Genomic DNA, 23,673 nt, shown 5'->3' with positions numbered 1-23,673 from the left:
AACTTATATATATATACAACAGATAAAAATTGTCGTTTCATGCAATCATAATTGTGCCATTTATATTTATCACAAAAGACAAAAATTTGTTTGAGACGTTTATATATTATATTAAATTAGAAAGTTCAAAAGTATAAATAAAAAAATATATTGTAGTATATTATATACGTATTAATAGAGAATCTATTTTAATTGATTAAATTTATAAACCATGCATAAATTTTGTGAGAATTAAATATATTTTAAAAATTATAAAATAAATTTTTTTATGACCTATTTAATTTATAGACAAAAATATACTACATTTATAAAATGTTTTTTTTTTTTTTTACACAAGAATCGAGAAAACCCAATTTTCTAGGTTAAAAAATATAAAATTAATGTTATTTGCTCTCCACTTTTATCATAGTTCCCTCCAACACTCTCCATCACCGAGCGTGGCTTACACTCAACTTTATTGTGTCAAATCAATGAATTTTTTTTATTTGTTTCTTATATATTACACCACTAGATCATATATTGTCAATTATTGGATTATGACTAGTTGTATTTTTTTTAAATGAAAAATAATATATTAAACGACTTTACATATAAAGAAATATATAATTTAACTTTATTTATTAAAATTTTATGTACTTTATTGATTTATCATGGTATTATTTAAATTTTATATGTATATATGTAATAAATAATTCAGGAGTAATCTATTCACATATATCATAAAATAAAAACATACAAAAAGAGTGGAAAATCCCAAATTTTTTAAATTGAAATTATAATTTAAGGAGAAAATGTTTGATTTTATTTGGTCTTTGGCGCGTTGGTTTCGTTTCTCGGATTTTGTGGACTGGTGTATAGACATCAAACTGAAAGGTCTGGTCTTCACTCTTCATTGGGAGCTTCGGAGGTACCACTTCTTCGTTCTTCAATTTTCTCGATTTCCTTTTTGTTTTGCGCAATTTCCTCTCTGCAGTGTTGAATCAACAGGTACGTTCGTGTTCTCTGTCAGAAACGGATCATTTTGAATTCCCCTTTTCATATTTTTCGAGTGTTTCGATTGTTGTTTTATTGTTCGTCGATTGGTTTAATTCTGTCATTTTCTTCCTTGAATTTTTAATTCTTTTTGAGATTTTGATTGCAGGAACGAGGTGCATTGTTGATCAATAGGGTGTGCCGTAAGGGTCTCAGTGGAACTTCGATTATAAGGTAATTTTCCACGGATCTTTGACCTTTTCAACTTGCGAGGAAAGCTCGGTCCTTTATTTTCCCGATGATGAGCTCCGTGTGGTAGTTAAAAGATGTGATAAGCATGCAAGGGAAGGGGTGAGAAGGTTCTTATATCATTGCTCTAATTCTCTTTTTGTGCTTCGAGCGTAGACTGAGATTCACAGGGGGGAAAGCACGGGGCTTTGTTTGATTTATTGAATCTTTGAGCTATTGGGAGTTCATGTTCTGAAATTGAAGTGAATTTAGCGTACTAAGAACTGAATTGGTGCATGCGATTTTTCCCATTTTATTTTTCTTTGTGTTGACCTGGCTTTGAAGTTGTGAGAACAGTAAATTGTCTATATAATTTTCAATTGTTTAGAGGTTTGGTTTTACAGATGTTCGCCCTCATCTCTTGCAGTTCAACTACTTTGCATTGTTTTATTTTTCATATATTTGGCTTAAAGACTGGTTGTGCCCTTTATTGGAATTTAAAATTCCGTTGTCTATAGGTTGCAAAATTTTAGTTTTATCCTGGTTAACTCCTCTACTCAACAGGTTGGACTGTGCCTGATCAAACTTCAGAAAACATGGTATATTAATTTCCATTTCTTTTGCACTTGCATGTCATTCTGACAACCTCTGAAGATCCGATATATTCCTTTCATTGCAATGAGATATTTTTGTTCTCTACAACTTTGTTAAGGAAAAGTACGTATGTGTCAATGTGAATCAGCAGGGTGGAAATGCTTCTGGAGAGGAAAGTGCTGACATTGACTGGACGACAGATGATGAACAGGATGTTCTCACGGACACTGCCATATTTACTTCTCCAACTCTGACAAATCATCGCACGGTGGCTATTCTAGGAAGTATGGAGGTAAAATTGAGTTTTATAATTATGTAATATGTAAATTCAATTGCGGGTCTGTTTCATAACCAAAAAAATAAGTTTTCTGCAGTAGAGTTGCAATCCTTTTTTACGCAGTCAACTTTTCAATATTTTTCCCCAATCAGCACCTTAATTAAATGTCATATGACTTGGCTATTAGTAAGATGTCATCATAAGAGTAGGTTTAATCAAGGTTGTAAATGGCGGGAGGCGGTGGCGGGGCGGTCGGTGACCGCCTACCGCCTCGGCCGCCTAGGCGGTGCCCAGGCGGTGCCTAGGCGGTTGGATTTTTTTAAGTAATTTTTTATAGATAATCATGCAATATTATCATTTTTATGTAAAATGTGCAATTAAATAATGTTTAAGCACAAAATATAATATCATCTAGATAATGTGCAATTAATAAAAATTCATCAGTATATTAATATTATTATGCTAACGAAGTAATATATTTTTTTTTACCAAAAAACTAAGTTTAAATTTTCAAAGTTTCAATCAATTATCCATTATTAGAACAAGTAGTAGACTAAACATAACTAATCTTCCAAATCATCTACATATGCGCGCCATCTACTACATCCATGATCTTCTCATCATCGGACTCAATCAACATTTTCTTCATTCTCCTCCTCCGATGTTTCTAAATATTCATTAAATTCTCTAATGGGGATATTCCTTGCACTCCTCTTTGGATGTAGCACTTCATCCGCTCCCGAGGCTCCACTACCATTCTCCAAGTAAGACCTTTAAATAGTCCTAATATTTAAAATTAGTTGACTTTGACTTGGTTTTTAAAATTGTTGACTAAGTTTTAAAAATTGTTGACTAGGTTTTTAAATTGTTACTGCCTCGCCCGCCTGCTCGCCGCCTCGCCCATCTCGACCGCCTGTTTGCCGCCTCGAACCGCCTCGACACTCCTCAACCCGCCTCGACACCCGCCTCATGCATAGGCGGTGCGGTCGAGGGCCGCCTACCGCCTAGGCGGTGCCTAGGCGGCCGCCTCGACCGCCATTTAGAACACTGGGTTTAATCTTTTCACTGCTTTTTTTCTCTCCCTCACACTAGAACATTGAAAAACTGCTGTATGTAAGAAATTGTCTCAAATAGCTAATGTTATCCTTGTTGACTTACTTTTCTGATGTAAGTGGAGAGCTTGATACCATTTTACTGTTAATGGGACAAAATAAAGCCACTGTTGCCATTTTTATTTCCATTCATGTCTTGTCTATGTTGAGACATGGGAGGTTGTAGGATGAGAAGGTAGAAGCTGAAGAGTAAGAAGAAACATCAGCATCTTTTTGTTTTATTTTGATAGAAAATTCATGTAGCATGTCGCTGATAACAGTATAGATAGTTTCTGAAGATGCTTATAAGATTGTTTACTTCTAATACACTCCCGATGCCAGCAATGTAAAGCTAAATAATTAAAGGTCCTAATTTATTTTCTGCTTTGCACATCGAGTTCGATCATCAGTCTCGAATGTTCTAGAAAATAAGAGAGATCCTTCATTCTGTTTTGTATTAACCTCCGTCAATAGTAATAGTAATGTGCTGCAACAGCTATACAGCATCCGTCTCTCAAATGGTCAAACCTATTAAAGCCAACCAACTGCTCAATTTTACTTGAAAATTAACTGCTAGAAACTAATCTATTTCAGCGGATATTTTTTTAAGTTATTGTTTAATCTCTCTGAAGGCAAGCTCATCAGAAGGTGCTTCTCGTTCCATGTTGGTCAAGCATTTTGTTGGTATGGGGTTTCCAGAAAATTTGGTATCCAAAGCAATTGAGGAAAATGGTACTTAAAATTTGTATTCAATTGATGGATCAATCAATTTGCATTACATCAGTGAGATGGTGTGTAATATATAAGTTTGCTTGCAGGAGAAGGAGATACTGACTCAATATTAAACACTCTTTTAACATACTCAGTGAGTAGTGCTTGCCTCGGTTCTTACATTTTGCAGATGCTTTTTCTTTATTTCTTGAGTATGAGTTTTCCATTGCTTGATGATCTGTGTCATTAAATTTCTCATTTAGATTGTATGACCTCTCTGTTTTTTTAATGAATTTGTATGGCCTCTCTGTTTGTATCTATTGCATCTGGAAATGTTTTTATTTACACACACACACACAAAAAAATAACTGATGCCTTTAGTCACCAGTGATCATCCTTATGAGTATCTAACATCCCACTATTTAATTGGGATAATATCTATTTTCGTCCCTATAGTTTGGGGTTTTTCCTCGTTTAGTCGTTCTTGTTTTGCACGTGCCATAAATGATCCCTACTAGCAGTGTTGTGTTAACACCATTCTGGAACTCTGTGAAAAACATTTCCCTGCATGTGGCTAGAATAACATCAATAATGATTGTTCTCATTGCTACTGGAGATTCGTTTTGACTGAATATAATAGATTTTGTCATTTTTTGCGGCCGCTGGCTTAAGTTGAACATAATTACTGGTACAAATTCAGCATGACTTCTGGTGTCTTTAAGGGAATGAATAATGTTGCTGGATGGTCATTGAAGTCTGATCATATGGTGGTGACCGTCTGGTAGAGCATCTTTAATGTAGAGTAGATGAAAGTAATTTCAAAGCCGATGTAAACAATCGATTTATAATATTAATATTGTTTCTTTTCAAAAAAAAAAAAAGTAATTTCAAAGCCAGCTAATTTCTTGTTGTGATTTACTGAAACATGTACTTTTTTACCAGAATATGTATCTTATATGACGTTACTTTTCTTTTTTTATCATTTATTATTTTCTCAAGAGTGGGTAATTTTAGCGGAAGACTGTATTAAATTCATCTAAAATTGTAGTTCGATGTAAAGTGCCCGGGGAACTCACTTTAACCATTTATTGCACAAATCAGTGGTCCCAAGCAAGAATTTTTTTGCAACTACTAACTTTCTTGTCATTAGTCCACTTAGCATTTATGATAAGTTTTGTTTTGCAGGCACTCGAGGAATCTCCTCAACGGCATTTGAGCACCAGGTCTGATCCCGAGTCTTCAGAGTATGACACTCTTCTGGATGATTTTTCAGACATGGATAGCTGGTCTGAGGATGAAATAGCAGTATGTGATTCTTGATTCACTTGCATTTTTCTTTTACATCTAGCTTGTGCTTGTGGGATATTAGCTGGACCATTTTAAATCTTATTGTACTTTTTTACACTTCATGTGTAATCTCTACATGCAGCAACAAAAATTAAACCTGGTAAAAGAAAATATTTTACTTGTATAGGACATTTTTTCCGTGAACTAATTAGGAATATAGCCTGATATTTGTAACTTAAATATCTAGATTTTAGATGATGCATTATAGCGGTTATGTTATTGACATGACTTAATATTTCCTTTTATATGAAAACTAATGAGCTACGGTTTTTGCCTGTTATCCTTGGACCAATTAAAAACTCAGCACGGAGGTGAAGGATGATTGCACAGTTTAAGTTGTGTACAACATGATTCTAAATAAAACAAGTTGCAAGTTTTGAATATATTGCGTTTATTTGCTGCTAGAGTCCTCAGGTTACTGGGGGAAATTTTCAATTTTACATGGGAATGTGGCTTCGATGTTTCACTTTGAAACTGCCTCTCTTGGCTAATGGAGGATCCTTTTGCCGCATTTACGATAATGTCAATGGAACGAAATTCACTGCTAAGCTTGCATATCTGGGGCATTGATATCGGATTATTTCTTTTAGCATTTTTGCTTTTTCCACTGTAGATGATCCTTGAATTCCTCTTGCAGGATGATACTGATACCATGTCTGAGAAACATAAATTCTTGTTGTCCTTGGAAAGTACGGGATCCTTAACCGAAGAACAGAAAAAGTTGTTGTCCTTGGCCAACATGGGATTCTCCGTGGAAGATGCCTCGATAGCTATGGAGAGATGTGGTGTGTACATAAAATGCTGCTACCATCTATTGCTTATAAATTTTGCTGTCATATGTAATATGATCACGCTTTACCTTGAATTGTTTTCTGGACTATCTTTATTCATGTTACATATTTTATTTTTTGCTAATTCTTTTTATTCTGGGAGGTAATTGCCGTGGTTTGCGATATTGTGTTTTCTCCATTGAATTGTTCCATTGGTTGGGGAATGAGTTTCGTATTTTATAGTGGTGGAAGGATGTGGTTAGGAATATTAATATTGTTTTATGCGAATGATGATGCATGGTATGTTTTTTGGAATAATGGAGTTCCTGTACATTAGCTTTGATTAGAACAGTGTGCTGTTCCATATTTGAATTTCGTTGAAATAGTTCAAACTTTCTTGAAATTGTTGTACAGGGTGGGTCTGTGATGAATTGATATTACATTTAGGGAAGGTTATGTTAATACAAGACATACAAAACATGGTGCCTCAGCCATGTGGAGGGGGTTGAGGTTGAATATCTGGTGGCTGCTCCATTCTTAGTTTGTGTGTTCCTACATTTGCAATTGAGCTTTAGAGTCTTTGAAGCTTTTTTCTGACAAAACGTAAATCCCCTGTTTCCTTATTCCTGGTTTCAGTTTCTTTTTTATCCAGGGAGTTTGACATGATTTTTGTGATGTCTGTTTCTAAATGGATACATTTTATATGCATTCTTATTATACGTGGATACTGAAACAGTTTAGACTTCTCTGAATTACTTATGCTTCCATGCTTGTTGGTTACCAATGAGAACTGCATGTGATGTATTTTGTCTGTTTGATCTGGTCCTTGGTGGCAAAAGAACTCTTTTGTATTGTAGCCAACTTCAATTAGTTTGAGTTAGACGATGATCTTATTTCTGTTGTTTTATTCTTCCTACCATTGAACCTTTCAATTAGCAATAATTGTGTACAATTTATTGCCTTCTTACTAACCATTTCAGAGGCTTGCTTTGACTCTGACAATAACCATAAGTGTTAAATGACCTTTGTTTTTTATATTAGGGTTTCAAACGAATCAAATAGAGCCAAACATTAGCACAAATTTATAGCTTGAGCTAGGTTTGGATTCAAGCATATCGAGCTTGAATATTAATTCTAGCCTGTTGAGTGTGGAAAGCAAAATTGAGCAGGAAAGCAGATTGAAAGAAGGCGATAAGAAAAATTCAAAAGTTATATCTGATATAATCACACAGAATTTAAAATTCATGCCCAATAAACACCAATTTAGAAGACAACTTAACAGTACAAAAATAAAATTTGTTCAAGTGCCAATAGTAGGAAAAATTGAATATTTGACTCGAGTGGAGACACGCCGCATAAGACACAGTGCAGGAAGTGGACGACATGGTGGTGAGTTGGCTACAGACGCGGTGCTGAGGATATAGGTGGTGGAGCTGATCAAGGGTGTTTTAAATAAGTAGCAGGGTGTGAGAGATTATTGGGGATTTGGATTCTGGGATTACCTCAATAATAATAATAACTAATGAGCACTGGAACAAAACTGTTGGGCTCAAATTTGGCTTGAAAAGTAGTTTAGTGCAGCTCAAGTTCGACTCCAATTCGAACCAATTTTATTGAGCGGTCTCGAAAAGTTTTCAAACTCACTCGCTCACTTAGTTTGGACTCATATTTACATAGGCTAAATTCTAAAATATGAAAGCTGAAGACACCCTTAGTAGCGCTAATTTTCAGTTTGGATTGTCTTCTTCCTGATGTCACAGTTTTTGCAGGTACAGATGCTACCAACGAAGTACTAGCTGATTTTATATATGCCGCACAAATGGCTAGAGAAGAAGACTGTCATCTGCCAATTGAAGTTTCCAAGGTTACATAAATATCTATCTTGACTGTATGCAATCTTTGGTGGTTTATCTTAGATATACTATTTCACAAAGTAAATCAAATGAGATTTAAACGTAACGGATAAATTTCCTCTCCTCACAGCCTAAACATGTCTACAGTGGAAATGGCACAATTAAGAAGAGAAAGTTGCATCAAATGGTGAGAAGGAAAAATGATCCCGAAGATGAGGCAATTCGCCTGCCTAACCCAATGATAGGGTATGGCACTCCTTCTCAGCAGCCTGAAAGAATTCATCGGTCTTTGTCGGAATCATCAATGGGTCCTCCGTTTTTCTACTACGAGAATGTTGCCTTAGCCCCGAAGGGAGTCTGGGACACTATATCTAGATTTCTCTATGACATCGAACCAGAATTTGTTGATTCAAAGTACTTTTCTGCTACTGCTAGGAAAAGAGGGTATGTTCACAACCTGCCGATTGAAGACAGATTCCCTCTTGTTCCGCTTCCCCCACTTACCATCCATCAAGCATTTCCATTGTCTAGAAAGTGGTGGCCTTCTTGGGACACCAGAGATAAACTTAACTGCATACAAACGGCAATTGGAAGTGCGAGGCTTACAGAAAGGATCCGCACTGCTGTTGAGAGGTTCGATGGCGATCCTTCTGAGTCAGTGCAGAAATTTGTCATGGATCAATGCCGCAAGTGGAACTTGGTCTGGGTTGGGAAGAATAAGGTAGCTCCTCTCGAGCCAGATGAAGTGGAGATGCTGTTGGGATTTCCAAAGAATCACACAAGGGGAGGTGGAATCAGCAGAACAGACAGATACAAATCTCTTGGCAATTCTTTCCAGGTTACAAGTTCCTCCTGTTATCTTGATCGCCTATGCCCTTCATAAACTTCACTTGACACCTTAAAATCTTGAGAATCTGGCAGAGGAGGATAGTATAAGTAAGAGGAAAAAATTTATTTTTAAGCTTTCTCAACATGTTAGTTAATGTTTGATGTTTTTTGGTATTCATGGAAAAAGTTTTCTTGCTTTTTTTATGTTTTCTGAGTAGATATGTCCTATATTAGATGTCACCTCATCATAAAATGTAAAAAGTATATTTGATTATTTAAGTTTTAGTAGTTTGTGAGTACTTTAAAATTTGAAAATAGGGTTTTTCAACTGAAAGTGTAGTTAGTATATTGATTGTATTGTTTTTGTGAACGATAGAAAAGTTAAATTGAAAATAATTATCAAAATGTAACAAAAAATTGCCTTAGTTTCGGTAATTGATACACTAAGTTCTCCACTAAACCGAAGGGCCTGTCACTCAAGACCTTGAATCTTGCCATAAATGCAACGACTGAAACAAACTATTTAAACTATTTTCTCTCAGTGCTGCAAATAGTTCACGTTTCTCGTAGAAATTTCATGGTTCTTAGAGAACCGAATTGTTTTTGGTGCAGGTTGACACTGTAGCATATCATCTGTCCGTGCTGAAGAAAATTTTTCCGAATGGAATAAACGTTCTGTCCCTGTTCTCTGGAATAGGTGGTGCTGAAGTTGCACTTCACCGTCTCGGTATCAAACTGAAAAACGTGGTTTCAGTTGAGAAATCTAAAGTGAACCGAGATATAGTTCGGAGCTGGTGGGAGCAGACCAACCAAACAGGTAGTTTAGTCGACTTCGATGATGTTAAAATACTAGAGGGGGAGAGAATAGAACAAATCATAAATGCTGTTGGTGGTATCGATCTGGTGGTTGGCGGAAGCCCTTGCAACAACCTTGCAGGTAGCAACAGGGTGAGCAGGGATGGGCTAGAAGGGAAAGAATCATCCTTGTTTTATGATTATTGCCGTATTTTAGACTTGGTGAAGTGTACAATGGGTAGCAAAATGTAACTTATTTTAACACATTTAGCTCTCTAGTGTAGTTGGTATTTACCGAGGCTACACTTTTCCTCCTAGTTGAGTCCATATTATTTGATTTAAGGATGGGTGCCTTTAGCTCGTGTGGACTAAAACAGGATGATGATGAAACATTGATCGTGTTTGACAGCCTTGATACAAGGTATTAGTAAGTGAAACTTTAAGAAGCAACGTTGAAGCTTTGTAATTGTATAATGTGACTTTGTCAACCCCTGTTTTCAAGCTGTCAAATAACATTAAATTGTTGTTTAAATGTCCAACTGAGTACGTTTATTTTATACACTGGCCATTTGGAAATTAAACTTTACTATAAACAAATAGCAGCATTCTCTTCTTACAAAAAAAGCGGTCCAACAATCTTATCCGACAAAAAAAATGTAACAAGGATTTCTTATTTCAATCCAATCATTCGTCATCACCCAAGTTTTCGTGTCCCGGCTTAAATGGGACCAATTATTTGTTTTCAAAAAGCGATCAATTATTGGATGTGTGACTGGTGGCTCCCAAGCAAAAAATCACCGCCAAGCAATAACTCATTTACTTCAAACAATTCTGAGTGTCGCTCCAAGTACTCTCTGCTATTCATCTCAGTTAATCTGCATTCCAAAGAGTTGACACCATGAGAACTAACCATTAAGTGACAACACGTCGACATAGCTCGATCTTGTTCTTACCTACTAATGGTGCGATCTTTTGCAAAACCCAGCTCGTTGTCCACACAAATGTCAGAAACGTCAAATTTCCTCGATCTTGAAGAGGTTCTGGGTGCCATTTGCCGAGCATCCGCTATTGTTACTATCTGTTCAAAAAGTTCGATTGGAGTTGCCTCAGCAGTGCACAGTAATCTAACTTTGTTCTCATACATGACCTACACACGCAAGTGGTGATTCAGAAGGTCAAGTTGTATACTCCAATTCATGAGATGCTAAATAAATTAAATTGCTAGTTGAAATCCTGATTTTGAAAACGTACATTTCAAAAATCCATGTTTGTAGTGGAGTGGTCAATAAAAAAATCTACAATCAGATATCTAACTTCGAGCAAATAAAGAAGTACAATTAATTTTTTAGCATAAAAGGACTAACATCGACTAAAGTGACAAACCGATATGCAGCAGTCCTATTGTGAAGGCCAAAAACCGGTACACCATCCAAAGCCAGAGTATGAAACCTCTCTGATAAATAAAAAGAAAGTATGATACTGAGCAATATAATGTATAATTAATGATACTTCCATGAAGAATTTACATGTAACACATCATCATAGATGCAACCTCGTATTGTCATGCAATATCAAAAAGTGAAACAAAAACTCAAGAAATCTGTGAAGGCTAAAGCGGATTTACTAAATAATCCAAAGTAGTCTGCAGCCCCAAGAGGTCTGTCACAAAGTTCCTCAAAAGTGAAATATGCACATCCGTTGGCACCAAGTGGAACCTAAGAAGTAATAAATTTGAAAATGAACGGAAAAAAGCTTAATATCAAAGCCTATCTTACTTCTGATGTTATTTTAAGCTGCCGAAGGAAGTAGATAATAGCTGAATCTACTCTACTGAAATTACCTGCAATTTTCTCCCCATAACAACTTCCACCTCCTGTGGAACAGCTACTTGTTCCCCAATCAATTGTTCAAATTTTTGTTTAAGAATGCTAGATAAATGTAACCCGACAAAATAGAAACCCTGCTGTGCCTGAAATTCAGATGAAACTAATTATATGGACAGCACACCAAAACACAAACATCTCTCTTGATGTTTTACATGTTGAATGTGTGAAAGTGTGCAGGGTGTTGACATGATGCTGAAACACTGAAAGATTACCGACGTCATTTTTCGGTAGTCGACGGATGAACCGATTTCATGAACTATACATCTATCCTGCATTAACAACATATTACTAACTTGGAGAAATTAAAATGTATTCTCCCTAATAATTTAGTAAACAAACAAGTGTAATACGTACTGATGCTACAAGAACAAGATGATCAAATATCTTCAAAGCTTAAACATATGGAAATATGTTTGAAGTGTCTTTCTGCATGAATGTAGCATTATATTGCGCTCGGTTGGTGAGATAGAATTTAAAATTATGAATTATACTGTAATTAATGACATCATAGGATGAGAAATACAAATTGATTGACAATATCGGTTTGGTGGAAATGATTTGAATCGGACAATTGATATGATTAGGGTCTCACAACCCCTTTTTCACAGAAATTGGAAGGGGTAATATTATATTTTCCATGTATAGTCAAGATGGTTTTACACTGAGTAATAAAACATCACTCTCTCTTTGTGTGATTACTTGTCAAGACATTTTGTGAAAATCATGTCTAGAGTTTCAGGCTTCACCCTACATGACGGACTGGTTATATGGGTAAACATCTGATCAAGAGGGATCAGTACCAATCCCATGCTTATCCTATGAACCAAACACAACCCTAAGAAACTAACACAATTCCCATAACCATACCAAAGGGCTATTTTCATTCTTTGTATTGTTTGTTTACCAGGATAGATATGTGGGAGTCTGTCATAAAAAAATCGAGGTAAAAGGGAAGTTGCCAATAATTTGATTTTCCAATGTATGATTGACTGCCAAGAACAACAAATCCTGAAATCAAAATTCTCAAAACGAAAAATTTAACTCTCTTGGACACCAAACAACAGCATAGCCTCTTGTTCAGCATTCATAGTAACCATGAGATACATACATAAGCATCACCTTCAGAGTAGCGATGAATGGAAGAAAAAGATCTCTCTGCAGACCCCCTTCGTAAAGATTATCTGGAGCTCGATTCGAAGTAGAAACAAGAATCTGCTCATGTTTCATATCACAAAATTATTAAATGCATGAGTCGAAGTATGATGATATTAAAACTCCAAATTGGATGTTATATAATTACTTACAGCTCCATTACTAAATAATTGCTTGAATAGACGATTTAGAATTAACGCATCAGCAACGTCATTTACCTAAGAAAGGGAAAAATCATGATTATATTAAGTAAGAAAACGGATCCTAGATAGTGATGGCCCACACATGACTATCCTGGGAATTAAATAGCCTCAACAACCATAAGCAAAAAAATGGTAAAGACAAGGCGGTTCTTGGCATACAAAGAATTCATCGAGACATAATAATATTGCTTCATCTGATATCTCTCCAGCAACAACTTCTAAAGGATCGGCTACACCCTTGTGCTTCTGCGATCAAATTTAAAACAGAAATTGAAATATATCCTAAGATCATAAAATTGCACTCATTAAAGTTAAAGTCAGGATGCACCAATGAGTTGCCTACATACATAAACCCAATAATCCTCGATTTTGAAATGATGGAAATCTCGAAAATTGGAGAATTCAATCCCTTTTTTTACGTCAAAGATATCTAAAGATAAAAGATATCACTTCCATCCATCTAATCTATCAGAAATTTATTCAACAAATGAGATAAGAATAAACTTTGAAAACAATCAATCCAAGGCAAACTCAACCAACGTTTAGAAAAAAGACGGAGTAATTATTGTCCAGCAATCAATGGACATCAGGATGAGTAGCATGTAGTAAAAATATATGCAGATAAATGAAAAAATGAAATTCAATTTAGGTGCAATCTAAAAAAGTCTTTGAAGTAGCTTGAATAAACACCATGGCTCTCTAATGAAACATCAATAAACTTCCAAATAATCAATTTTTAGAAGGTTGAAATGTCACTTGCAAGCGGCTGTGGACGTTTAACATAAAGTCATGGAAATGGATCCTCCTTTTCCTCCAGTTGCAAGGCCTGGAAAGATGAGGAACGCGAGTGAGAAGCAGAGTTACGTGTTTACTTTTTCAGACCAACGGAATTGGCTTATGGCCCTAAAACTGACAATCATAAAGACATTAACTCAATAGAATGTAGAAAGTGATTAAATTGAGTATGATCCTCATTTAATTTATGGTGATCCTTACAACTGATCGAAAAACAAGTCCATCAGCATAGTCTTTCCTGTGCCCACGCCTCCATAAAGATACAGTCCTTTCACGGGCGCATATGAAGTTTGTGATATGAAACGGGACCATAACCACCTACTCCTGCAAATAGACAAGAGTGATAAAGTTAATCTGTATAAGAGGAAAAATGGAGCACGATTTTTTTTTAAAAAAAAAAAAACAGTTGACAACTAGAGCAACATAACTGGATAAATCTCTCGCCTGGCAATAGCAATTATGATGCTAAAAAATGGAGGCCTAATTACACTCACCTCCCAACTTTCTCGGAAGTTGCATATCGATCCAACCGACAAGCTTCTGCATTTTGAACTAGCTCAAGATAGAGTCGCTGAAGCTCACCTAATGTACCTAACTGCAAACAACTATTCAGTATACTTAGTGCGGGGAAGACGGCATCATAAGACACTGATGAGATAATTTTTAATAGGATGTAGATCATTTGCCAAACCTCAAAATATATTAAAATCAACAATCTATGCCATGATGAACTGATTAAATCAGGAACAAAATTCAACCTTTCCGATCACGACATTTAGTCATATAAAATATCCAAATCTTCACCTTCATTTAGCCTTTTCTGAGGTCAATGCCAAAATTAATTTGCAACCCAAAAATGGCCATCATCCTATTGTCATCTAGACTTGCTAAACAACCACAGAGTTTGAATCTCCGTAACATGTTAACACTTTTGCATAGCAGATCATGTAATCACCAAAGAACTATTGCAATATCGAATAACTAGCATACCTGACAAGTATCTCCATCTAATAGTTCCCCAGCAGCAATCCTCCGTTCATATTCTACAAGAGGTCCACCTTTATTTTGCTCTGCCACTAAACCAATAAAAAAAATTAAAATTTCATATTCACATAGATAACCGTATATCACAGGAATACAACCTCCATTACTAAGCTTAGCTGCATGTACTGACATAGCTCTGGAAATCGTGTATGATGGATGTCTACATTGGCAAATGTCTGCATTACTGGATGGGCGGTATAAACCACAGTGCTTCAAATTGAACCAAAGGTCTTGTCTTATCCTAGATCCATTGTAAATAAAATTCCCTTTACTTGGAAGAGTGCATATTAATTGCTTTATAGCACGAATAGCCGTTCTCATCTCTGCCCACAGAACCCCGATAAAGTTGCAGCTATTTAAAGTACAAACCACTCTTGCTCAACATCGACGCAGTGCCCAGAAGTTCCTGAATTGGTCCCAGATTCTGAATCAAGCTGCTGTAAAAAAAAACAATTAGAAAGAATTCCGTGACAATTAATAGAATTAGATATCACAATTCGAAATCCAGAGATGCTTATCAATAAAGAATCAATCTCTACCCTTTCACACTGATACTCACGAGAAATCTAGGATCCGATCCCAACGAGCGTCACTAGTTCAGACGTGGGCTTTAAGATGACCCTGAGCCTGAAATCAAGAAAAAGACCGTTAAGAGGGGGCCAGGAGGGTGTCCTGGCGTAGCCCCTCCGACGCTCAAGTCAGTGACTGAGGATATATGGAGGAGCAGCTAAGGGTGCGGCTGAAAACAATATTGAATGAATGAACTGAACACTCAAACCTGGTATTTATAGGAAAATACCTGGGCCCCTGATGGGCCTGTCTTCCATTTGGGCTTGAGATGGGCCAGGGGCAGTGGGCCCATCCATGAGGTATCACCAGTCTCCCCCTCCCGAGTCGAACTGAATCGTAGGTTCGAAGTTCGATTAGTTGTGCTGTCCCCGAGTTACCGGGTGTGAGGTGTGTACTTCTCCTCTGCTACTCATTAGTCTCCACAAGTTGGGAAATAAATCAAATCGCTTTCCTGTTTTGAAGGGAAAGATTTGGTCCGGATACCAGCCTCACCCTCGCCTCGCCAAGTGAACACCCGAGCTCTTGCCTCACCGTGCGCTCGCACTTATCGTGTCATCCCTTCATCTCAGCCACTCGCCCTCATCGTCTCGCCGTAGCCCGCCTCGCCGCTCCCAGCTCTCGCCTCGCCGTCCTCGCTCTCGCCCCGCCTAGCCCACGCCCAGCTCTCGCCCATCGCCATCCCCGCCGAGCCCACGCCCAAATCTCGCCTCGCCCTCCTCGCTCTCGCCCCGCCTAGCCCACGCCCCACTCTCGTCTCGCCCCGCCCAACAACGCAGCCAGCGCCTCGCCACGCCACGCCCAGCTCTCGCCCCGCCTAGCCCACGCCCCAACGCCCCACTCTCGTCTCGCCCCTCCCAACAGCGCAGCCAGCGCCTCGCCCGACAGCGCGCCTCGTCCCGCAGCGCGCCTCGCCACGCCCAGCTCTCGCCTACAGCGCCTACCAGCGCCCAGGTGCTCTCGCCCTGCCACGCTCTCGCCCAGCCCGTGCTGCCGCACTCTCGCCCAAGCGCCACGCTCGCCCAAGCGCCTACGTCGAGTCCTCACCCGCCCAGCCCCGTGCCATGCTCGTCCTCTGTCACTGGCGACATATTGTCTAATTTCTGAAAAAATTATGGGGGCGTTGCCCCCACACCCCCACGACCTGACCGGGCAGGTCGATCTCCGTAATAGCAGCGGCAAACATCTTTCGTTGTCAACAAACGAAATAAATTTTTCTAACACAGTATGCTCTCATCGCCCCCATCTTCAAGGTCCTCCACTAAGCTTTTGAAGGAAAATAATTTTCACTTCCCCGTACCCTTGACTTCTCTGCTAAAACAGTTCTTAGCAGGAAAAATAAAATTTCAACCTCCTCACCCTCTGTCTCCTCTACTAGGCTCAGCCCAAGTAGGAAAATAAAACTACCACCTCATCATCTCGTAACTCCTCTGCTAGGAGATACCTCAGCAGGAAAATAAAATTCAACACCTTCACCCTCTAACTCCTCTGCTAGGTAATACCTCAGCAGGAAAATAGAAATCAACACCTTCACCCTCTAACTCCTCTGCTCGGTAATACCTCAGCAGGAAAATAAAAATCAACGTCACCACGCTCTAACTCCTCTGCTAGGTGACACCTGAGCAGGAATATAAAAATCAACACCTCCACCCTCTAACTCCTCTGCTAAGCCAGGTCTTAGCAGGAAAATAAAAATCAACACCTCCACCCTCTAACTCCTCTGCTAAGCCAGGTCTTAGCAGAAAAATAAAAATCACGTCACCACGCTCTAACTCCTCTGCTAGGTGACACCTGAGCAGGAAAATAAAAATCAACACCTCCACCCTCTAACTCCTCTGCTAAGCCAGGTCTTAGCAGGAATATAAAAATCAACACCTCCACCCTCTAACTCCTCTGCTAAGCCAGGTCTTAGCAGGAATATAAAAATCAACACCTCCACCCTCTAACTCCTCTGCTAAGCCACACCTTAGCAGGAAGCCGGGCCTTAGGAGGAAAATAAAAATTCAACACCTCCATTCTCTAACTCCTCTGCTAGGCGATACCTTAGCAGGAAAATAAAAATCAACACATTCACCCTCTAACTCCTCTGCTAGGTAACACCTTAGCAGGAAAATAAAATTTCAACCCCACCACATTCTAACTCCTCTGCCAGGTAGCACCTTAGCAGGAAAATAAAAATTTTCTTCTACACGCTGCTCCTCTGCTAGGCGATGCCTTAGCAGGAAAATAAAATTTTTCTCCTCCACTCTGCTCTTCTGCTAGGCGATGCCTTAGCAGGAAAAATAAAATTTCAACACCTCCACCCTCTAACTCCTCTGCTAGGTGATACCTTAGCAGGAAAATAAAATTTTTCTCATCGCCGACTCTGCTTCTCTGCTAGACGATGTCTTAGCAGGAAAAATAAAATTTAATTCCCCCCCTACACTCTGCTCCTCTGCTAGGCAATGCCTTAGCAGGAAAAATATAATTTCATTCTTCTCCTCCACTCTGCTCCTCTGCTAGGCGATGCCTTAGCAGGAAAATAAAATTCTTCTCCTCCACTCTGCTCCTCTGCTAGGCGATGCCTTAGCAGGAAAATTTAATTCATTTCATCATCACCATACAACAACATCCACGAACTTAATATAAGAACTTGGCTTTATTAAATTTCAACTGATAACGTAAGACAAATTCAGGAACGAAATACATCAAAAATGAAGTAAAGATATTCTCTAAGGTGGTAAGCGTTTTCAGGCCTCTTTTAGAGCTCTACCCAGAGTTTCCATCAGTAGCACCCCCCGAGATCATATGAATCATTCCTCTCGTAGGGTGGTTATCCTCATTCATTCCCCCCCTCGGTTCGACGGGTCCCTGAGGAACATCTTGACCTCGACCTTCCCCTCTCTACTCCCCGACCCTCTGATTTATCCATGGAGGGCCTTGACCACGTCTAGGAGACGAGCGAGACCTCTGTCGACTCCTGGATGAGGATCCTTCTCGTCTATCCCGCGAAGGCAATCTAGCACTGCTCTTAGCCCTTCGCGACTTCTCCCAGCTCTCCTCGGGCTCCCTCACCTCCGTCACCTCGTCACGACTCCTATCCAGAGGAACATGTGATGAGAATTGTCTTCTGTCCCTAGCTTTAATCTCCTCTCTTTCCCCTGCGCCCCTCTTCCTTCCTCCTCTCTCCGCTCCCTCAACTCCACTCCTCCCAGGTCGCTGCTCCATTCTCTTATGCCACTGGGCATCTTCAAGATTTATATATTTCTCAGCTCGAGCCAACAGATCATCATAGCTCGACGGAGGCTTCTTGACCAGCGACTTGAAAAACTCCCCTCCTCTAAGTCCCTGGGTAAAGGTACTTATCATGATGTCAGGAGTGACCGCTGGTATTTCCAACGCTACGCTGTTGAAGCGCTGGACAAACTCCCGTAAAGTTTCACCCTCTTGCTGTTTCATTACAAACAAACTCAAGTAGTTTTTTGGGTGCCTTTTGCTACTAGCGAATCGGTGCAAGAAAGCAGCTGAGAAATCCTCAAAAGAGCGTATGGAGTTGGGCGGCAAGGAATTAAACCATTGCTGGGCTGACCTCACCAAAGTGCCCAGAAACACTCTGCACTTGACTCCATCTGAATACTGATGCAACAGAGCTGTGTTCTCAAACCTCCCCAAGTGTTCTTCGGGGTCCGTATGTCCATCATATTCTCCAACGTTTGACTGTCGGAAATTTGGAGGAAGCCCCTCTTCCAAAATGGCGAGGGAAAAAGAACTTCCTTTCTTGGGGGCTGCATCTCTGTTTCCCAATTGCTGCCTCAGCGTCCGTATTTCCTTCCACATCTCTTCCATCTCCGGATTCTCCTCACTTGGGCGGGGTCGCGTCTCCTCCACCCTACTCTGACTTCCCTCCACATTCTCCTCTCGCTCCTGGCGAGCGGTCTGATCTTCTGCAAACATAGACTCTTGATTCCTCTTCATGGCCTCATCCACTATTCGGGTGATAAATTGACCCAACTGTTCTAGGGTCAAGTTCCCCACATTCTCATTGGGACGGGGTTGCTCGACCCTTGTCTCGTGAAGGGGCTGCTCGGTTCTTGTCTCTTGACGAGGTTGTTCCTGTCTCGTCTCAAGATGCGTCTGTTCCTGTATTTTCTCAGCACGAGATGGTTCAGGTCCTCTCCGAGGACGTGATGATGCTGAGGTAGCTCTTCCACTCCCTCTCTTACCTACCATATCTACGTCTTAACTCAAACTTCCCACAGACGGCGCCAAGTGATACTCACGGGAAATCTAGGGTCCGATCCCAACGAGCGTCACTAGTTCAGACGTAGGCTTTAAGATGACCCTGAGCCTGAAATCAAGAAAAAGACCGTTAAGAGGGGGCCAGGAGGGTGTCCTGGCGTAGCCCCTCCGACGCTCAAGTCAGTGACTGAGGATATATGGGGGGAGCAGCTAAGGGTGCTGCTGAAAACAATATTGAATGAATGAACTGAACACTCAAACCTTGTATTATAGGAAAATACCTGGGCCCCTGATGGGCCTGTCTTCCATTTGGGCTTGAGATGGGCCAGGGGCAGTGGGCCCATCCATGGGGTATCACACACCAAGTCGATAATTATTTAAAAGCGACCTAAAATCAGATTGGAAACTTTGCTAATGATGTAAGGAGTGCCAGGTAAATTTTTGAGTCTTTTCTAATTGATTGGATCAATCCCACACAATTATACCACACAAACATAATCGAACATACAGATGAAAGCAACCCACGAATATTCATGTCATGACATCTTCAACCATAATCCCCAGATTCAGATTCCACTTGCGAATCCAGAATTCTGAATGCGAAAAAAAAAGGCAAACCTGATTGATTGTGCATGCGGTTGACAAAGATGAAGCTACAAGAACCTTGATGGGATAAAATGAATTGGAGAGAACATATCTGTCTGCAAAATTCAAGGAGAATATATATTTTGGTGGGAAAAAAAAAGAAATCCTATATCTCAGGAAGAGTTTGGAGGGACACATAATTACTTCGGTCCATATGTTTTCAAGTCAACTGAAGTCTGAAAGTGATGGATTAAATTTTATAAAATTTGGAATAGTTTGAAATCGAATTACTATAAAAATCAAGTGTCCGAATTATGATTGTCAGATTCATAAGCTCCATTTAATACAAAAATTTGTGGAGAATCTTTTCGTCTCCCAATTGTTGTCATGTTTTTAAATTTTGGGATTTGAATAATTAACACTCGAGAACGATACTTAAAGATTTCACAGATAAACTCTAGTGTAAATTTTTGAATCTGCTGACAAATGTTTTTCCAATTAAAATAAAAAAAGATGTCGTGTCCTCCTCAAAATTCCCAATTCATTCATTAAATTAAAAAATTAAAATGTTCAAGCTGAAAATGAACACTTTGGAAAATCTCTGCAATTTAATCACCAAAACCACCCAACTCCTCGTCATCTTCGCCCATAAAGTCACCATTTTTTCCCAGATATGCAAGACATTACAACAAATCAAGAAACCTCGGATCTTTATAGCTTCCATTTTTTAATATCTAACTTCCAATCCATTTTAACCTTAATTTTTCTGGAGGAGATGTTCGGGTACTGGGGCGGGCGATATTGTTGGGCTGCCGGTGATATCTAGATACTTTCACCTTCGAAGACCCACCCCTTGCACAATGGCAAGACAATGCTCAAGATTTGAAGGTGAGACTAACTTACTATTGTGTCGATCTTATCGTATGCTAATTTTGCTCATTTCGACATTTAAATACTTTCAAGAATTGATTTTTCATAACTAGACTTCCCAAAAACCAGTATAAATTGAAGTGACGTCCTTCTTTTATACTTGCATCAGTTCAACTGCCAAGGAGGAGGGTGGTGCCAGGAGACAAGACGCAACCCAATGACGCGCAGTCTCCTCCAAGACCGGCCCTGTCGACATAGAATGGAAACAAGGAACAAATCCAATGTCCATTATCAAATATAATGAGTTGAGAGTTAGTTTTGAGTTAGTTAGTTATTTCTTAACCTTGGTAGATGATTGTACATGTTTTACATGGTTGTTTCTTCTTCAACATAAATCAGAAGCACATAAAGTTGTCTCAAAATTCTGCATTATGGTTGAAACTCAATTCCTTAAGAAGATCAAAACTTTTCGCACTGATAACGCAAAAGAACTTGCATTCACAGATTTATTTCTTGAAAGAGGAATCATTCATCAGTTTTCGTGTGTCCAAACACCGCAACAAAACTCCGTAGTCGAAAGGAAACATCAACATCTGTTAAATGTTGCTCGAGCTCTATTCTTTCAATCTCATGTGGATGCTACACTTTGGGGAGAATGTGTACTGACAGCGACTTACCTGATCAATCGGGTTCCATCTCCCACAACTCACAACAAATCCCCTTATGAACTCTTATACCAGAAACCTTTTGACTACTCCTCATTGAGAAATTTTGGTTGCCTCGCATTTGCTTCTACTCTCGCTGCTCATCGTGACAAGTTATCACCTCGAGCTCGCGCTTGTGTTTTCTTGGGATATCCTCCAGGTATTAAAGGCTACAGATTACTGGATGTCAAGAGCCATGAAATATTTATCTCCCGGGATGTTACATTTCATGAAAACACATTTCCATTTCAGTCCCATACTTCAATTACCAAAATTGATCCATTTCGTAATGTGGTACTACCATTGTCCATGGCTACACCGAAAGTTGACAACTCAGTTTCAACACCAGTTGAGGATCTACAATTCACTGATTCAAGCATTCATTCTTCATCACTGGCTCAATCTCCTGATCAGTCAGAGCAGACTCAAGCTCCTGATCCGTCACAGCAGCATCAGGCTCATGACCAGCAGGTGCTAGTGCCTCTTCGCACTTCATCTCGGAACATACAGCCTCCCTCGTACCTTCGGGATTATCATTGCAACCTGATGAATTCAAATGCCACCTTGAGCTCTACATCTCCATATCCCTTGAACTCTTGCATCTCTTATGACTCCTTGTCTCATTCTTATCGACATCTAGTGCTCAATGTATCTTCACAGTTTGAACCCCGATTCTTTCATCAAGCTATCCACCTCCCTCAATGGCAAGCCGCCATGACAGATGAATTAGATGCTATGGAAGCTAACCACACATGGTCAGTTGTTCCCTTACCCCCTGGCAAACATTCCATCGGTTGTAGGTGGGTTTACAAGATTAAATATGCATCAAACGGGTCAGTCGATAGACACAAGGCTCGCCTTGTAGCGAAAGGATATACTCAACAGGAAGGTGTAGATTTCTTTGAAACATTTTCACCTGTGGCCAAATTGGCAACCGTTAAAGTATTGTTAGCACTCGCTGCTAGTCAAAAATGGAAACTTGCTCAATTGGATGTGAACAACGCATTTCTCAACGGTGATCTGTTGGAAGAGGTATACATGGACTTACCACTTGGCTACAATAAACATGTTTCGCCCAACACTTCATCACAAAAACTAGTGTGTAAACTTCATAAATCGATTTATGGTCTTCGTCAAGCTTCTCGACAGTGGTACACTAAGTTTTCTCAAGCACTACTTCTCTCTGGATTTGTTCAATCACAATCTGATCACACATTGTTCACAAAAGGGACAGGCCACTCATTCATGGCCCTACTCGTATATGTGGACGACATTATTATTGCAGGTCCATCCTCACATCTAATCCAATCCTTAAAAGTGTCTCTTCAAGGACATTTTAAACTCAAAGATTTAGGTTCGCTTAAGTACTTCCTTGGTCTTGAAATAGCACGATCACAACATGGCATTTGTCTCTCCCAACGACATTATGCTCTAAAGCTTTTAGAAGACACCGGGTTTCTGGCCAGCAAGCCGGTTTCAACACCTATGGAACCACGTCTTCGTCTGAACAATACTGATGGTGAGCCACTAGAGGACATCTCACAATATCGTCGGCTCATTGGACGACTTCTTTACCTCACCTTATCACGTCCGGACATTACGTTTGCAGTTCACAAACTTAGTCAATTTGTTTCCAAGCCCCGCACGACTCATCTACAGGCAGTGCATCATATTTTGCGTTACTTAAAACCAGCCCCTGGTCAAGGCATTTTTTTCTCTGCCTCCTCTTCTACTCAGCTGCGAGCATTTTCCGATGCTGATTGGGCATCTTGTTCTGACACGAGGAAGTCCGTCACAGGTTTCTGTGTCTTTCTTGGTGATGCATTAATTTCTTGGAAGGCAAAGAAGCAAGCTACCATTTCCAGATCCTCCACCGAAGCTGAATACAGGGCATTAGCAAGCACCACCAGTGAAATCTCATGGCTCATCCAGTTGCTTCATGACTTTCATATCTCGCCACCTTCACCAGCTATTTTGTTTTGCGACAGTCAATCAGCAATCCACATTGCCACGAATCCAGTTTTCCATGAAAGGACCAAACACATCGAAATCGATTGTCATTTCATTCGAGGACGTATCCTAGATGGTTCTATCAAGTTGCTACCAGTTCGATCCAACTCACAACTCGCGGACATGTTCACAAAGCCATTACCATCACCTTCTCTATCAAGTTTACTGTCCAA

General features: G+C 39.5%; 2 protein-coding genes across 20 annotated transcripts; one reads left to right on the top strand and one right to left on the bottom strand.

Annotated features, from left to right (window-relative positions):
- The first annotated feature begins 853 nt into the window (after positions 1 to 853).
- LOC140822011 (DNA (cytosine-5)-methyltransferase DRM2-like) lies at positions 854 to 9,916 on the top strand. 14 transcript variants are annotated; one of them, XM_073182729.1, is made up of 11 exons: positions 854 to 987; positions 1,142 to 1,206; positions 1,765 to 1,799; positions 1,946 to 2,086; positions 3,795 to 3,894; positions 3,981 to 4,027; positions 5,059 to 5,178; positions 5,858 to 6,005; positions 7,760 to 7,854; positions 7,974 to 8,681; positions 9,284 to 9,916. In XM_073182729.1, exons 3-11 carry the CDS (start codon positions 1,797 to 1,799, stop codon positions 9,716 to 9,718), a joined length of 1,797 nt encoding a protein of 598 aa, XP_073038830.1. In that variant the 5' UTR covers positions 854 to 987; positions 1,142 to 1,206; positions 1,765 to 1,796; the 3' UTR covers positions 9,719 to 9,916. The 14 variants fall into 14 exon arrangements, with proteins under 14 accessions (XP_073038830.1, XP_073038826.1, XP_073038825.1 ...); XM_073182725.1 differs by having other exon boundaries at positions 1,943 to 2,086; XM_073182724.1 differs by having other exon boundaries at positions 1,913 to 2,086; positions 7,766 to 7,854.
- A 106-nt stretch (positions 9,917 to 10,022) lies between these two features.
- Positions 10,023 to 20,120, bottom strand: LOC140822014 (uncharacterized). Of its 6 annotated transcripts, none has more exons than XM_073182734.1 (15): positions 19,950 to 20,120; positions 14,645 to 14,983; positions 14,493 to 14,578; positions 13,997 to 14,097; positions 13,704 to 13,826; positions 13,464 to 13,533; positions 12,867 to 12,953; positions 12,657 to 12,722; positions 12,472 to 12,564; positions 11,565 to 11,621; positions 11,307 to 11,435; positions 11,091 to 11,181; positions 10,831 to 10,919; positions 10,420 to 10,613; positions 10,023 to 10,341 (listed from the first exon to the last, which is right to left on the bottom strand). In XM_073182734.1, exons 2-15 carry the CDS (start codon positions 14,865 to 14,867, stop codon positions 10,224 to 10,226), a joined length of 1,527 nt encoding a protein of 508 aa, XP_073038835.1. In that variant the 5' UTR covers positions 14,868 to 14,983; positions 19,950 to 20,120; the 3' UTR covers positions 10,023 to 10,223. The 6 variants fall into 6 exon arrangements, 5 of the variants coding, with proteins under 5 accessions (XP_073038835.1, XP_073038836.1, XP_073038834.1 ...); XM_073182735.1 differs by having other exon boundaries at positions 14,493 to 14,572; positions 14,645 to 14,980; positions 19,950 to 20,102; XM_073182733.1 differs by having other exon boundaries at positions 14,645 to 14,980; positions 19,950 to 20,100.
- Between the last annotated feature and the right edge of the window lie 3,553 nt (positions 20,121 to 23,673).

Source organism: Primulina eburnea, unplaced genomic scaffold (assembly GCF_022965805.1).
Source record: "Primulina eburnea isolate SZY01 unplaced genomic scaffold, ASM2296580v1 ctg739_ERROPOS11973397, whole genome shotgun sequence".
Lineage (NCBI taxonomy): Eukaryota > Viridiplantae > Streptophyta > Magnoliopsida > Lamiales > Gesneriaceae > Primulina > Primulina eburnea.
This window is presented reverse-complemented; position numbering and strand designations above follow the sequence as displayed.

Bases quoted from the DNA above. Each gene is read 5' to 3' on its own strand.
- LOC140822011 (XM_073182718.1), top strand. The intron at 2,087-3,794 runs GTAAAATTGAGT...ATCTCTCTGAAG, and splicing joins CTATTCTAGGAAGTATGGAG to GCAAGCTCATCAGAAGGTGC. The intron at 6,006-7,759 runs GTGTGTACATAA...CAGTTTTTGCAG, and splicing joins GATAGCTATGGAGAGATGTG to GTACAGATGCTACCAACGAA.
- LOC140822014 (XM_073182734.1), bottom strand. From the start codon at position 14,867: ATGAGAACGGCTATTCGTGCTATAAAGCAATTAATATGCACTCTTCCA. The intron at 14,579-14,644 runs GTTGTATTCCTG...TTATTGGTTTAG, and splicing joins AGCTAAGCTTAGTAATGGAG to TGGCAGAGCAAAATAAAGGT. The intron at 11,182-11,306 runs GTAATTTCAGTA...ATTACTTCTTAG, and splicing joins TTATGGGGAGAAAATTGCAG to GTTCCACTTGGTGCCAACGG.